The sequence below is a fragment of the Scyliorhinus torazame genome, chromosome 2 (genome assembly GCF_047496885.1).
Source record: "Scyliorhinus torazame isolate Kashiwa2021f chromosome 2, sScyTor2.1, whole genome shotgun sequence".
Classification (NCBI taxonomy): domain Eukaryota; kingdom Metazoa; phylum Chordata; class Chondrichthyes; order Carcharhiniformes; family Scyliorhinidae; genus Scyliorhinus; species Scyliorhinus torazame.
Window position 1 is genome coordinate 177,661,579 of NC_092708.1, and position 16,970 is coordinate 177,678,548.

At 46.1% G+C, this 16,970-nt stretch overlaps 1 protein-coding gene across 1 annotated transcript in view; it reads left to right on the top strand.

The window, feature by feature from the left end:
- The first annotated feature begins 3,095 nt into the window (after window positions 1-3,095).
- Window positions 3,096-16,970, top strand: part of LOC140393971 (UPF0524 protein C3orf70 homolog A) — a 50,181-nt gene continuing 36,306 nt past the window's right edge. The window contains exon 1 of the mRNA XM_072480679.1: window positions 3,096-4,360. Within this exon, the coding sequence (XP_072336780.1) occupies window positions 4,180-4,360 (181 nt within the window). The 5' untranslated portion in view covers window positions 3,096-4,179. The remainder of the gene's footprint in view (window positions 4,361-16,970) is intronic.

Consider the following 16,970-nt stretch of genomic DNA (forward strand, 5'->3'; position numbering starts at 1 on the left):
TTCCAAATTTCACTTTTTTCCTGTGGAGCACCGCCTTGGCCCGATTGAAACTCGCCCTCCTTCTCGCCACCTCCGCACTCCAATCTTGATACACGCGGATCACCGCGTTCTCCCACCTGCTACTCCGTGTCTTCTTAGCCCATCTCAGGACCATCTCTCTGTCTTTGAAGCGGTGGAACCTCACCACTATTGTTCGCGGTATTTCCCCTGCCTTCGGTCTTCTCACGAGGACCCGGTATGCTCCCTCCACTTCCAGGGGGCCCGTCGGGGCCTCAGCTCCCATTAAAGTATGGAGCATCGTACTCACATACGCCCCAACATCCGCTCCCTCTGACCCTTCGGGAAGACCCAAAATCCTTAAATGCTTCCTCCTCGAGCTATTTTCCAGGGCTTCCAGCCTTTCTATACACCTCTTATGTAGTGCCTCGTGCGTCTCCGTCTTCATCACCAAGCCTTGTATCTCGTCTTCATTCTCGGCTGCCTTTGCCTTCACTCCACGGAGCTCCATCTCCTGGGTCTTTTGCGTCTCCTTCAATCCCTCAATCGCCAGCAACATCGGCGCCAGCACCTCCTTCTTGAGCTCCTCCACAGGAGGAGGAACTGCTGCTCCAGGCCCCATACCATCTGGGCTCCCTCAGCCGCCATCTTGCTACTCCCTTCTCTTCTCTGCCGCTGCTCCAGAGGATCCTCCGCAATCTGGACACTGCTGTCGCTCCTTTCCATCCACACCCGGGGGGACTCCTTCCTTTATCGCCTCACACTGAGTTTGGCGGTGAAAAATTTCCGTTGGGGCTCCCGATAAGAGCCCAAAAGTCCGTTAAAACGGGAGGTGCCGAAACGTGCGACTCAGCTGGTCATCGCCGCAACCGGAAGTCCACTGTTAAATAAGTTTAAGAGCTCATGGTGTTAAGGGTAAGATCCTGACATGCATAGAGAATTGGCTGACTGGCAGAAGGCAGAGAGTGGGGATAAAAGGGTCTTTTTCAGGCTGGCAGCCAGTGACTAGTGGTGTGCCTCAGGGGTTGGTGCTGGGACCATAACTTTTCACAATATATGTTAACGATCTGGAAGAAGGATCTGAAGGCGCTGTTGCTACGTTTGCAGATGATACAAAGATATATAGAGGGACAGGTAGTATTGAGGAAGTAGGGTGTGCAGAAGGACTTGGACAGGCTCGGAGAGTTGGCAAAGAAGTGGCAGATGGAATTCAATGCGTAAAGTGTGGGATTATGCACTTTGGAAGGAGGACTGGAGGCATAGACTATTTTCTAAATGGGGAATTGCTCAGGAAATCAGAAGCACAAAGGGACTTGGGAGTCCTTGTTCAAGATTCTCTTAAGGTTAACGTGCAGGTTCAGTTGGTAGTTTGGAAGGCAAATGCAATGTTAGCATTCATGTCGAGAGGGGTATAATACAAGACCAGGGATGTACTTCTGAGGCTGCCTTAAGCTGTGGTCAGACCCCATTTGGAGTATTGTGAGCAGTTTTGGCCTCCATATCTAAGGAAGGGTGTGCGGGCCTTGGAAAGGGTCAAGAGGAGGTTCACAAGAATGATCTCTGGAATTAAGAGCTTGTCGTATGAGGAACGGTTGAGGACTCTGGATCTGTACTCATTGGAGTTTAGAAGGATGAGGGGGGATCTTTTGAAACTTACAGGATACTGTGAGGCCTGGATAGAGTGAATGTGGAGAGGATGTTACCACTTGCAGGAGAATCTAGAACCAGAGGACGCAATCTCAAACTGAAGGGACAATCCCTGACAGGTCCCACTTTTTCCTTTAACTACCCTTTGACCATTAATATATTGGGAAAACATTTTTGGATTTTCTTTATCTTTACTTACAAATCTTTTTTTCTGTCTTCTCTTTTATTTTCTTATTGCCTTTTTGACTTTGTCCCTGCATTTCTATACTTATCTCGGCTATCTGCAGTGCTTAGTTCTTTCTGCCTATCATATGCTTTTGTCTTCTGTTTGATATTCCCCTATATTCCTCTGGAGAACCAGGGGAGTCTGGATTTGGAAATGCCACTGTTATTTTTGGAGGGCTCATGTCTACTTTGCACATTTAGGATCTCCTTTTCGTTCTCCACAAAGGTTTTCCACTGATTTATCCTCTAGCAGTGCTGGCCAGTCCACCTCAGCCGAGCCCTTTCGCATTTCTGCAAAATTTTTACTCCTGCTGTGTCTCTGTCCCTTTCCATGGAAATACTGAATCCAACTGGATTGTCATCCTTATCCCCAATGTGGTCACCAGCTGTCACTTCACCCATTTGCTTTTCTTCGTTCTCCAAGACTAGGTCTGGAATTGCATCTCCTCTCGTTGGGTTTGTCACTAATTGTTTGAAAAAGATTTCCTGGACACACTGCATGAATGTTTCTCCCTCAGTTCCCCTTATATTGTTTGAATCCCAGATGATATTGGGATAGTTAGAGTCTCCTACTACTTTTGCCCTCATGTTCTTGCAGGCAGAGATTTGCCTAAATATTTGCTCTTGTATCTCCCTTTCACTATTTAGGGGTTATTGTATACTCTCCAAGTAGTGTGACTGTCCCTTTTTTATTTCTAAGTTCAATCCATAAAGCCTTATCTGTTGACCCGTTTCGTACATCCTCCCTTCTCACAACTGGAAATCAATTATTTTTAAGGCAGAGTAGCCCTGTCAGAATCCCTTCCATTACAGTTCAAGAGATGTCAGCGCTGACCAGCTCCATCCAGGGCAACATCTTATCAGGGAAGTTTGTTCTGCTTTCACAGAACATACAGTGCAGAAGGAGGCCATTCGTCCCATCGAGTCTGCACTGACCTACTTGAGCCTTCACTTCCACCCCATCCCCGTAACCCAATAACCCCTTTGGACACTAAGGGCAATTTATCACGGCCAATCCACCTAACCTGCATATCTTTGGACTGTGGGAGGAAAGCGGAGCACCCGGAGGAAACCCACGCAGACACGGGGAGAACGTGCAGACTCCGCACAGACAGTGACCCAGCCGGGAATCGAACCTGGGACCCTGGAGCTGTGAAGCCGCAGTGCTAGGCACTTGTGCAACCGTGCTGCCCTTAAGTTGTACAGGGCTGGGACGGGTCGGGGCGTTGGCAGCACAATGCCCCAGGAGTGATGCGGACGTGGCCCAGATGGCAGAATATTTTACTGTGATTTTTTTAATGCAAAAGAGTTCCTTCTCCCTCCCCTGTTTCCACTTTCTGACTGCATTTCAATAGGCTGCTGCTTCGTGTCACTTACATCATAGTGAAGCCGAGGAGAACATTGAACAAGTGACTTTAGAAATCTATCAGCTGCAGCAGAGAGCTGGGGAGAGGAGCTGGGGAGGATTGCACTTCGACTCCAGTATCTGAAAACCGAGTGTAAATCCAACCCAGTATGGGAAGTGTAACAGCAGCCGCCACTGCAGGAAGCTCATCGCCTTGTTCCTGAAAGGCAGCTCCAGTTTGAGTTTGAGCGGATTTGGTGCTGAGCTGCCAGAAGGGGCTGTTTTTTGGTGCAGATGCCCTGACTTTTTTTGCAGCAGGGCACAGTGCAGATGCCCTGACTTCCCAGCTTCCATGCTGCTTCCTCAGTCCTGGGAGCCGGGTCGCCCTTCTGATCCTTCAGCCTCGGGGCTTTTGGGGGAGGTGGGGGGAGGGGGTTCAGCTGATTCCACCGCCATCCTCTGGGCAAAGGATTGTGCTGAGCGGACATATTCCTGACTTCTCAACTCTGCAACTGACGTGGCATTTTGTCTGGATCCCTCCCTCCGCCTGCGATAGTTGTCCCCCCCAACCCCGCTGTTGAGATATTTGCTCCTTCTCCACATCTGGAAATCCTTCCTCTCTGCAGCCTGGGCGCCTGATGGGGTCTCTCCGCCGTGGCTACTTTTCCTGGGGGCGAATGATTCATTCTGCGGGATTGCCCCCCTTCCAGTCGCCCCGTGGCCAGATCGCAGCCGCCCGCGGCGAATCCGTCAGCTCTTCCTGAATATCCATCAATCCGCATTTGCTTGACGCCTTCCCCAGCCGCAACCTTGAAGATTTGATCGACCGAAAACCCCACACCAATTCATTAAACTCTCCAAACTGCGTTTGGAATATCCAACTTGGTGATTATTGGAGTTAGTTCCTGTTTGCTCGCTGTGGATTTTCCTGCTGGGATTCCCGCCCTCCCCCCTCAGACTGGACAATGGCCTCTGGTGTGAAGAAGGTTTTGAAAAGTGAGAAGGTGGATGAAGCTCAGGCTCTGGCGAGGAGCTGCGCTGGCAAACCAGACTTTCAGCCTTGTGATGGCCTCTCCATCTGTGCCACTCACAGTCATGGCAAATGCTTCAAGCGGCATTGGTGCTGTCATTTAGGATGGTGTCACTGTAAGTAATATGCATTAATGCTCCTTGTTTGTGTGCATTTAGCTAGTGCAAAATGTCAGTTACAATTCGGTTCAGGTCCGTATCGATGCAGTGATTGGCTAATTCAGGGTATATTCCTCGGAATATTTGCTGAGAATCTTGAATTCTCATCACTTAATTATCTGTTGTTGGTGAAAGCAGGATGACTGGAGTTTGCCGGAGCTCATTTATGAATCAGATTTTATGCCTGGCCGCCATCCGATTTCGAAGTTAGGAAAGCAGATTCCTTCATACCCCACACCACCTTCCTGAGGATCACACTTGCTCATGGTCTCCCGTAGCAGTCTCACAGGCGCTGAGTGCTTTATTTCAATGAGCAACATTTGCTGTGTGTTTTTTTTTAAACAATTACGAACTGAGCAAATTTTCAAAGCAGCAAAGAGCACCTTACCTAGGCCCACTCCCCTGCCCTATCCCCATAACCCCACAACTCCACCTAACCTGCACATCTTTGGACACTGAGGGGCAATTTTGCATGGCCAATCCACCTAACCTGCACATCTTTGGACTGTGGGAGGAAACCGGAGCACCCGGAGGAAACCCACACAGACACAAGGAGAATGTGTAAACTCCACACAGGCAGTCATCCAAGGCTGGAATCGAACCGGGGAGTCCTGGCGCTGTGAGGTAGCAGTGCTGACCACTCTCTCTCTCTCTCCCCCCCCCCCCCTCCTTCCCCAAGGTTGATGCATGAGAAAGACTGTTGTAGTAATCCATCAGAGTACTACTGTCCATAAATCAGTGAATTCATGACTTCAGAGGACTGTGTTTAAGACCAGAAGGACAAACTGGAAGAGGCAACAACCTAAGCTCCACAAAGAGAAACTGAAATTTAAATTTTACTTCCAAAGTTCCTTGGAACTTCAGAAGTGTGACAATGATATGACAGTTATTCAATGCCAACTCCTGCACTTTACTTAAAATTGATAATTCTGAAAATGAAGACAAAGTCTGTCAGCATCTGAAAGATAACAGGTAGGTTATTGTGTGAAAAGGGCACCTTTCCTCATGATGGAGCTGCTGTACATTTCCAGTATTTTTGTTTTGTATCTCAGAATTTCATGGCTTGTGGTTTCTGTATTTATCTCCTTGCATTCCATTTGATTTTAAACTGACTGTGAATTAACTGCGGGTTCCCTGAGCAGCATTAAGCTAGTGTGGGTTCATACGCCACCTCAGGAAACATATATTGTAAAGATGGAAAGGTAAGACAGGAGGGAGCCAGACTGTAATCAGCGGTGACAACACTGGGGACCTAATTTAGACTGGATAAGGAGGAAAAGGAAGGGGAAGTGTTTTAAATTGAACTGAATTTACCACACTCTCATAATTGAATCACGTGACCACTTGCATCCTGCAAATCTTGATCTGGGAAATTTGGCTGCAGCACCTGCCAGCCATTGTTACTGTGAAATCCCTAGACCACAACAATTCACAGAATGGTTACAGAACAGAAGAAGCTGGTCCTCTGAAGGAGCAATTTACCCAGTGCCATTCTCCTGCATAACATTCCTTTTCAGAGAATGGTCCAATTCTCTCCTCCGTGTTCCAATTGAATCTGTCTCTACCACACTCTCAGACAGTACATTCCAGATCCTAACCGCTCGCTGTGTGAATCTGTCTCTACCACACTCTCAGACAGTAAATTCCAGATCCTAACCACTCGCTGTGTGAATCTGTCTCTACCACACTCTCACAGTACATTCAAGATCCTAACCACTCGCTGAGTGAAAGAGATTTTCCTCATGCCGCCATTTATTCTTTTGCCAATTACTTTATATCTGTGCCCTCTGGTCCTTGAACCTTCCACCAATGGAACAGTCTCTCCCTATCAACTCTGTCCAGACCTTTCGTGATTTTGAATCCATTAATCAAATTAACTCTCAACCTTTTGTCTTCACGAAAAGCAGCTCTAACTTATCCAATCTATCTATTAACTGAAGTTCCTCAACTCTAGAAACTTTCTCGTGAATCTTTTCTGCACTTTCTCTAATGCCTTCACATCTTTTCCCATGTGTGGCACACAGAACTAGATTCAACACTCTGGTTGAGATTGAATGAGTGATTGATGCAAGTTTATCATAGCCTCGTTACTCTTGTACTCTATGCCTCTTTTAATAAAAATGATGTGGAGATGTCAGCGTTGGACTGAGGTGGGCACAGTAAGACATCTTACAACACCTGGTTGAAGTTCAACAGGTTTGTTTGGAATCACTAGCTTTCGGAACGTAGCTCCTTCCTCAGGTGACCCTGAAGAAGGAGCTATGCTCCGAAGGCTAGTGATGGCAAACAAATCTGTTGGACTTTAACCTGGTGTTGTAAGACTTCTTACTGTGCCCTTTTAATAAAGCCAAGAATACTATACACTTTATTAATTGCTCTCTCCACCTGTTCTGCCACCTTCATTGACATATACACCCATGTCGCTCTGCTCCTGTACCCCATTAAGAATTGTGTCCTTTAATTTTATATTGTTTCTTAATGCTCTTCTTACTAAAATGCATCACCTCACATTTTCTGCATTGCATTTAATCTGCCACTTGCCTTCCCGCTCCACCAACCACCACTCTTATGTCCTTTTGAAGTTCCATAATATCCTCCTCACAGTTCACAATACTACCAAATTTTGTATTGTTACAAAACTTAACACACTTACCTAAATCGGTAGTCACCGTTTTGGAATTAAAGCTGCAGGAGGCCTCAGGCCTTCTGGACATGCGCTGGCTAGAAAAAGGCTACACATGCGCAGTTCATTTGTTTTTACATCCTCACCATGAGACCCGGGACCCGGGTTCGATTCCAGCCTTGGGTGAATGTTTGTGAGGAGTTTGTCCATTCTCCCTGTGTCTGTGTGGGTTTCCTCCGGGTGCTCCAGTTTCCTCCCACAGCCCAAAGATGTGCAGGTTAAGTAGATTGGCCATGATAAGTTGCCTCTTAGTGTCCAAAAGATTAGGTGGGGATATGGGTATAGGGCGGGAGCATTGGCGTATGTAGGGTGCTCCTTCGGAGGGTCGGTGCAGACTCGACGGGCCAAATGGCTTCCTCTGCACTGTTGGAAGTCATTTTCCAGTTCTCGCTGGATTTTGTGCCCCCCAAAACGACGTCAAAGTACCCCCCCCCCTCTGATATGTTTACTGATTGTGCCATGGGGGAGGGGGTTGTATTATAAATGTTAAACGTTGCTTATCAAATGAACAAATGTACCAAGTGACAAATGGAATTTGGTGATTTTAGTTTAAACGGGCAGCATGGTCGGCGCAGGCTTGGAGGGCCGAAGGGCCTGTTCCTGTGCTGTACTGTTCTTTGTTATAGTATTCAGTGCCTTGGTCATAAACAAATGCTCTTCCAGTGCTTGCAAGAGCATTCTTTATTAAGGTTAGTATTACATCAATCAGGAGCCTGCCCACAGCAAGAGTAAAGCCAGTCCATTGGTAAAGCACTCAAGATTAAAATAAATTAAAATACTGTAGGTTAAAACTGAAAAACTACAAATGCTGATCATCTAAAATTAAAATAAAAACAGCAGCAAATGGAGAGTATCTGAAAACAAGAGGACACGTGTAGGTCTTCAACAGGAACTATCCAGAAGTCTTAGGGTTAGAGTTTCTCTTTATAGATGCTGACACAGTAGAAGTATGAATGATCCCATACCCTCTCCATCATGAAGACTATCTAATTTCACGCTGTAGCCCCCATCTCAGCCTCCTGTTCAGCCTTATCCATTCACTTGTCATTTCCAAACTCAGCTATTCCGATGCACTTCTGACGGTTCTCCAAGCCCCCATAATATTAAGTTTATCCAAAATTCTGCTGGCCATATTCCAAGCTGCCCCAAGCTCTGTTCACCCATTATTCTGTGCTTGCTGACATAAATCAGCTGCAGGCCCAATGCCTTACGTTTAAAAGTCTTTGAGATCTTGTACCTCTATCTCTGCAAACCTGGGAGAACTCTGCATTACTCCATCCTTCACTTTACCCCTCAGTTGGTGATCATGCATTCAATGGTTGAAGCCCTAAATCTACAATTCCCTCCCTAATCCTTTTCACCTGCCTCCCTTTTAGAACCCTCCTTAAACCCTTTGTGAGTCACCTAGTTATTCACCTGTGTTATTCACGTAGTTGTTCATTTCAAGCATTCTGCATTAACATTGTCCATTATACCAGCAGGCACCAGCTGGGGATCCAGTGCATGCACTCTTCATCCTGCTGGCTTTGAACTTGTCTACTCCTCAGTCAAATACTAAACCTCTGTGTGAGCAGAGAGCAGCCACACAAAATGCATTGGCATTGGCCTCAATACATTTGTGCAAATAATCAGTGGTACATTGAAATCAACACCTGTACAATCGCTCCCAGTCCTGCCTAATATCCCAGCTCCTGACATGTGCCGGAGGGCAGAAAAACTAAATAAGAAAGAATATAACAATAAGAATACCATTGGAAAAAAAGGAAGTTTGGAAGAGGATGTAGAAATAACCATCAATTCTTCTTGGACGATCATTTAGTACAACTACACCCGATTCCTTCCTGCACTGTTTTAACATAGGAAATGCCCAGTTTAATTTAAACGTCTGTCTTAAAATGGCGCAGAGAGAAATTTGGTACAGGCATCTTAAAGGCTTTTGTGAGAGCAGTTTCCAACCCTTTGGTGTTCAAAACATAAGTGTCTATTTTAACTGGACGGCATGGTAGCCTAGTGGTTAGCACTGTTGCTCCGGTTTCCTCCCACAGTCCAAAGATGTGCAGGTTAGGCGGATTGGCCATGATAAATTGCCTCTTAGTGTCCAAAAAGGTTAGGAGGGATTACTGGGTTACGAGGATAGGGGGGAGGTGTGGGCTTAAATAGGGTGCTCGGGTGCTCTTTCCAAGGGCAGTTGCAGGCTTAATGGGCCGAATTGCCTCCTCCTGCACTGTAAATTCAATGATTCTATAACTCCAGTGGGAGTTGTGCAGGCAAAACAAACCTTCCAGTGCTCCACAAAGTGAGTCAGGGAGATTCTAACTCCCAGGCAGGGTTCCCAATGTTCCTGCCTTGCTTGGAAATCTCCTGGAATGTGTACTCTCAGATGCTGCTGCAAGTAGAAACGTTCTGTGAGAGAGGTTTGTGTATGTTCAGTATCCTGGCCACCAGAGCCTGTAAAATGACAGAGGAGTGAGTAAAAGGTCAAATGCAATCTGCTAAAAGGACAGCACTGACAACCATTTCACTTTCATTCTGTGTCAAATCATAGGCTCCAAAGGACGCAGGTTGAACACAATGTGCGGAGGAAGTTCAAATCACTGAGGCAGAAAACAAGCCTTAAATGTTCTGCAAAGCAATTAAAGTCTTGTGATTTAAAATAATTAGATGTTTTAGATTCTCCTCACTCTTACTATATCATATTTCAAGTTTCTGATTGATTCCCATCAGTACACCGGTGGGAATCTTGTCCTCTGAGTGTTTGTGACTTATGACTTACAATGTGGAAGAGCCCCAGCAGAAAGTCAAAAGCAAATTACCGCGGACGCTGGAATCTGAAACACAACAGAAAATACTGGACAATCCCAGCAGGTCTGACAGCGTCTGTGAAGAGAGAAGGGAGCAAACATTTTGAGTCTGGATGATTCTTTGTCAAAGCTGTAGAGAACTGGAAATAGGATCAGATTGCGGGGGAGGGCCTGGAGTAGTGGGTCTGGATAGATGGCCAGCAATAGGTAGAGATTGACAAAGATGTCATGGACAGAGGGTTCCAAATCCCATTTGGTCCCATGTGGTGCGTTTTGAACCTGGATTCCCAGGGAATTATCTAGGCTCTCTGGATTACCATTCTAGTGACAGTACGATTGTCTCCCCTAAACCCAAGAGGGGCCTGACACATACAGAACCACCTGTATCTATGCAGTGGCCTCCTCTGTAATCATGAAGCTTTTGTGTCACAGCCAAAAGGGCCCATGAGCCACAGTCAACGCAAGCAATGTCTTGAAAAGAGGTCCATTATGTTACTGGCAGCTGCACGTCCATCTTTTTAAGGCCCATCTCCCCTTCCCTGCTTGTCTAGAGTAGTTGAAGGGATCTATGTATCTTGGGGCTATCTCACTCACCCATCGCTCAACAGAGCACACGTGAGGCCATACAGTGGAGCTTGGGGTGCACCCCCTAGAACCATAGAAAAGTTACAGCACAGAAGGAGGCCGTTTGGCCACCTTGTCTATGCCAGCCTGAGGTCACTCAGGTGCCCTTTCTAATCCCACCTTCGTGCACCCGGCCCACAGCCCTGTCGCTTACAGCACTTAAGAAGCAGGTTCTGGGACTTATTAAAAACGTTTAGGGTCTCTACCGCTACCACCAACTCGGCCAGCAAATTCCAGACACCCACTGCCCTCTACATAAACATGTTCTTCCTCATCTCCCCTCTACACCTTCTGCCACTTATCCTGAATCTATGGCCCCTGGTTCTAGAATTCTCCACCCAGGGAAACAATTTTATTCTGTCCACCCTATGTCTTCCCCTCATAATTGTGTACATCTCAATTAAGTCCCCCCTCAGCCTTATTTGTTCCAAGAAAAATAACTGCAACCTATCCAATCTCTCCTTGTAGTTGCACTTTCCTAGCCCTGGCAACATTCTTGTAAACCTCCTCGGCACTCTCTCCAGAGAAATTCCGTCCTTCCTGTAATGTGGTGACCAGAACTGCACACAATACTCCAGTTATGGCCTCACCAGTGTTCTGTACAATTCCAACATTATATCCTTACTTTGAGGCGGCATGCGACGCAGTGGTTAGCACTGGGACAGCGGCACTGAGGACCCGGGTTCGAATCCCGGCCCTGGATCACTTTCCGTGTGGAGTTTGCACATTCTCACCATGGCTGAGTGGGTTTCACCCCCACAACCCAAAGATGTGCTGGTTAGGTGGATTGGCCAAGCTAAATTGCCCCTTAATTGGAAAAAAATAATTGGGTGCTCTAAAATAAAAAATAAAAATTATATTCTTACTTTTATATTCTGTAACACTGACAATGAAGGAGAACATTCCATGTGCTTTCTTTACAACCTTGACCACTTGAAATGCTGCCTTTAGGGACCTGTGTAGCTGTACGCCATGATCTCTCACTTCATCTCCCCTCTCAGTATGTTATCATCTATTATGTACTCCCGATAAGTGTTTGACCTCACACATCTCGGTGTTAAATCCCATCTGCCAGTTTATCGCCGACTCCACCAACCCAACTACATCATTTTGGTTTATAGCTATCCTCCACACTGTCCACCACTCGACCAATCTTTGTGTTGTCTGCAGATTTCCCAATTGTGCCTCCCACATTTACGTTCAAATCGTTAATATATAACACAAACATTAAAGGTTCCAACACTGAGCCCTGTGGAACACCATTGGAAACAACTTACCATTTGCGAGGGCAGCCATCAACCATTTCCCTTTGTTTCCTGTCACTAAGACAATTTTTTATCCTGTTGCCACATTGTCCTGTATCCCATAGTCTTTTACTCTTTTGACCAATCTACCATGTGGAACCTTGTCAAATGCCCTGCTTAAATCCAGGTACACCACATCCACTGCACTAGGGCTGGTTTAGCTCAGTGGACTAGACAGTTGGTTTGTGATGCAGAACAAGGCCAGCAGCGCGGGTTTAATTCCCGTACCAGCTTACCTGAACAAGCGCCGGAATGTGGTGACATGGGGCTTTTCACAGTAACTTCATACTTGTGACAATAAAAGGTTATTATTATTACCTTCATCAACCCTTCTTGTCACTTCCTCAAATAATTCAATCAAATTTGTGAGGCAAGACCTTCCTTTGACAAATCCATGCTGACTATCCCTGACCCGTCAAAGCCCTCCTTTGTGACAGTTAATCCTATTTCTCAGGATTGATTCTACTAATCTCTGAAGAAATACAGCCATAGATTCTGCATTATTCTAACAGGGTGTCAGGTCTCTATCTTTTAGCTGTCTTAAAAACTCTTTTCCTCAAAATGGACTATTCAAGACATTTCTATACAGCAAGTATTCCTGAGTGCTAACAGTATTTAAAAGTGGATTGGGATCTGTGATGGTTTTGTTGTTTGAGTGGAAGTAAAGATAGCTTTTTAAGGGTTAGTGTCACTGTATTGATTAGCATTGTTTAAGTGGTAACTGTTAGCTATTTTTAGTGTTTTTTAGTGTGATAAAGATATTTTAATACGGGGAAGCTCATGGCGCAGTGGTTAGCACTGGGACTGCAGCGCTGAGGACCCAGGTTTGAATCCCGGCCCTGGGTCACTGTCCGTGTGGAGTTTGCACATACTCCCCGTGTCTGCGTGGGTTTCACCCCCACAACCGAAAGATGTGCAGGTCGGGTGAATTGGCCACGCTAAATTGCCCCTTAATTGTAAAAAAAAATTAAAGTAATTGGGTACTCTAAATTTATAAAAAGAAAAAAAAAAGTTATTTTAATACTGTGAGAGTAATGAAATTTGTTTTTAATATACCATAACCCAATTTTGCGTGAAATCATTCATGGAGTGAGGTATCCTTTCCTCACAGTCTTACAAAATTAAAATAAAATTTTGGAGTTTCTGTCCAGTATCCTAGCCACTGTTGTGGTCTGGTATGGGATTGTGATAGATGGCACTTATCCTCCCACTGATGTAACCATAATCGCCCCTCCCCCCCATTGCCCCCTTCCCCGCACCACCGGCAACCCAGCTGAACGGACAGGCGTCTCATCTATTGCAGCATTCTTTCAGCTTGTGAGAGTCTGTCCACCTGCACAATGAGTGCAGACCCCACTGGTACCCCTAACCTCAGACAAGGTATTTTCAGCAGAGATATCTCATCAGCGTCTCATCACCCACAAATCACCCTGTTCAGTGGCAGGTCGCACTGAGTTTCTGTCAGGCAGGAGTCAGACATTCACAGGAGATGAGAAATATTTCTCTGTCCTCACTGCAGGCCATCATCATTCTCCTGCATCGCCTAGTCATCATGCTGGCAGTACACAGATAAAAAGGTCTCAGACCCCATGGATGGGGCATTTTTGCACACACTAGTTCTGGTCCTCGCTAAAGTGCGAGGCAATCAGGGTGTCCCAAGCTCTGTGCCCCATTTGGGCCTTGCCCGTTGCCCAAGGTCCTGCCTCTGCCTCTTCCGAGGATTACATCTTGTCACCCTCCTCGACTTCCTCCTCATCTAAGGAGATGAGGTGATCCTTCATCTCCTCATCCAGCTTCTCACCCTGTTGTAGTGCCAGTTAATGGAGTGCGCAGCACACAATGATGATGCATGAAACCCTCTGGGGCTATACTGGAGGTCCTTCCCCGACCTGCCCGGACATCGGAACCACATCTTCAGCAGACCCATTGTCTATTCCACCAGCGCAGTGTTGAAGCTTAAGTCTCACTGTATTGGGTCTCAGCAGGATTTTGCAGCCTCCGCACAGGTGTGGCAGTCCGTTTGGCGGCAACTCCTGATAACCTGGCACAGGTGGTCCACCGTCCCTTGGGACTGGCGCAGTTGGCGCCGGCACTTGTTTTCTGACATCTGGAGTATGTCATTCTCCTCCGCTAAAACTGTGCCCGGTAGTGTCTCCTCCAAGCCACCTCAATGTGTGTCTTTACCCCTGGTAACTCAACGGGTCCTGCCACCCCTCCTGTTTTTGGACTTGGATTTGTTTATTGTCAGGGGTCTTTGATTATGCTGCCCGCTTTCCCCAGGTAGCGGGAGGTGTAGATGGAGTCAATGGATGGGAGGCAGGTTCGTGTGATGGACTGGGCGGTGTTCACGACTCTCTGAAGTTCCTTGTGGTCTTGGGCCGTGCAGTTGATGCAGCCCGATAGGATGCTTTCTATGGTGCATCTGTAAAAGTTGGTAAGAGTTAATGTGGACGTGCCGAATTTCCTTAGTTTCCTGAGGAAGTATAGGCGCTATTGTGCTTTCTTGGTGGTAGCGTGGACGTGGGTGGACCAGGACAGATTTTTGGAGATGTGTACCCCTCGGAATTTGAAACTGCTAACCATCTCCACTTCGGCCCCATTGAAACCTCAGCTCCTTCATCAGTGAGTGAAGGAGTTGTGCTCCGACAGCTAGTGATTCAAAAGAAACCTGTTGGAGTTTAACCTGGTGTTGTAAGACTTCTTCCAATATGGACATTTACCTTGGAGAACCTTCGTGGCCCACAGGGTGAGAACTGAGGGCACTTGTGACCAATGACTTAACCTGCATGCTGACTTCCCGGGGGGCTGAAATATTACCACAACACTTCTTGTTTCAGGGCTGCCTGTTGAGATCTGTAACCTTTGCCCCTTGTATTGGGGGATAAAACTGTGCCACCGCTCTTTTATCGAGAGGTGAGTGCAAGCCATTGAGTTCATGGTTAACTAATGGGTATCAATCAGTGGTAAAATCATGCATTGCAAAACTGACTCAATGGGCATAATTTACTCATCGTGGAAGGGTCAGGGATGTTATTAAGGAAGCGATTTTGTCCTGTGGCAGGCATGGCTCACCTGGTTAATCTCATGACTCCAATTTCCACTCAGCTTGATCCTTAACTTTAACCTTCATTTTCCAGATATCATGGTTGGCGGAATATTCAAGCCTTCCATCTTGAACAGTCAGTCATCTATGATAACATCTCTGAGAATCTGGACTCCAGGATCATTGGCATTGGCCTTCCAACTGTTCATGCCCTACCGCTGTTCCTTGCAGCCTGAGGGTGAGGGGATAAATGTGACTGGCCTCTTCATCCCCTCTGTGCAATACTGTTCTTGCCCTCATGGAGATTATCAACACTCCATGTCGGAATCTCCCACATTTGCCATCCAATGTGGCGTTTCAGTGGACCCCACCGTGGGAACCCACAGTTGCTCCCTGTGCTGACCCTGCGGATTTCATCACTCATCCAGTCCACACAATAAGTGGAAGATCCCTTGGAGACCCATAGCACAATGGGAATGAAGGCCCGCAACGGCCTACAAGCAGCAAACCCTCCCCACCGCACCCCTTCTTACCCAGAGAATGACATATCTGGTTCCCCCACATGCTATATGGTACCCTTCCCCCCCCATTAGACTTCCTGGTGGGTAATGGCGATCTGAGCGCTCACCTCCGATATCCCCTTCAGATGTGAGGTCACCAGGTTCACGTTTTTATAGAACTGTTGTAAACGTACCTGTGTTTGAATATTCAAAGAGGGGGGAGGTGATGGTGGGACGACTCACTAATTATATTTTACACTATTAAAATAAGGTTCCTGACCTTCTTGGGTTTGAACCTCCATATGTCACGGGTGAGGGGCGTGGAAAATCGGAAAACAAGATCTCGCCAGCAAGAATCTTGTTCCCCGATTCTCGTGAGACTATGGACCCGCGTCACTGTTTATACTGACGGCTGACGTGGGTTTAAAGTTTCACCTAGTTTGTGAAAACATACAAAAGATAAAATGAAATTTGTGCTGCTAGATTTGTCTGTCTTTAGAACAGAATTTTAAAAAAAGAAAAGCAGTCATTTGTTCCACCCAAGTTCACTCTCTGAATACTATGGAAGTCATGGATCTCTGTTTTGCTTACAGAATTCTAAAACACATGGAATTGTTGTGCATCTTGCCCTGTGCACAGCATGAGAACCAGAGTAATTCAACAGCCCATTGTCTAGCTGACTGCATCCAACGATATCCCGCAACTCCTGATTTGACAAAAACAAATATTGCATGCTGTTTTTTAAATGAGACGATTGTTATACCCTCTACAAGCTCATTCTTGAATTCATTAAATAATTTGTCCGTATTTAACATTTTGCTCACACTGCCTTTTTCACTATAGCTTGAAAGGAAGTATACTCCAAGGTCATGGTGTAAAGATTGAAGTCAGACTTAGTCTACAGTAAGAAATACTGAAGGAAGTTTTGACTGTTTAACAAATCATGTAATTTAATTAAATACTAGGATTGAGATTGATGCAAAGATTATTGAAGATAGACAGGAATATCAAAGATAAAAGAAACAGTATTAAAAACAATTAACACATTATGAGACAGAGGAGATAATGGAGTGAACATGAGGCCCATTTTAACCCTGCCTTCTAGGTGTGGGTGGGCAGTTACAATGACCACCATGACCTTTCCACCCTGATGCCGTTGCTTTCATGTGGTTTGCAATTTTAACCTCATTTGAGCAAGTGAAAAGGACATGATCCAGAACTTAGTCATGTCCTTTTTTAAACAAATAGATTGAGTTCTGATGATATCATTGACTCCCAACTGCATTTTAAATCTAAGGCCTATAATGAGATGGTGCCTACTATATGGACAAGCTGACAGGAGAAGGAATGAAAAGTGAGGTCAGTTAATTGACCTTTTATTTCCTTTGGGTGAAGAGGAACAGGAGTTATTCACTGGGTCTGTGGTTTACATGGGCCTATTTTTACCCAGTGCAACACCCTCCAGGTCCTCCACTGAACCACCCACCTCACTCCTGGAAACCACTGCTTTTAATTCTCCTGTTTTGGAATCTCACTGTCACTCTATGGCCAGCTAGCACTTCCAGGCAGGTTGACAGGTTGAGGCAGGAGGTTTACAGGTCTCATGTCAACAA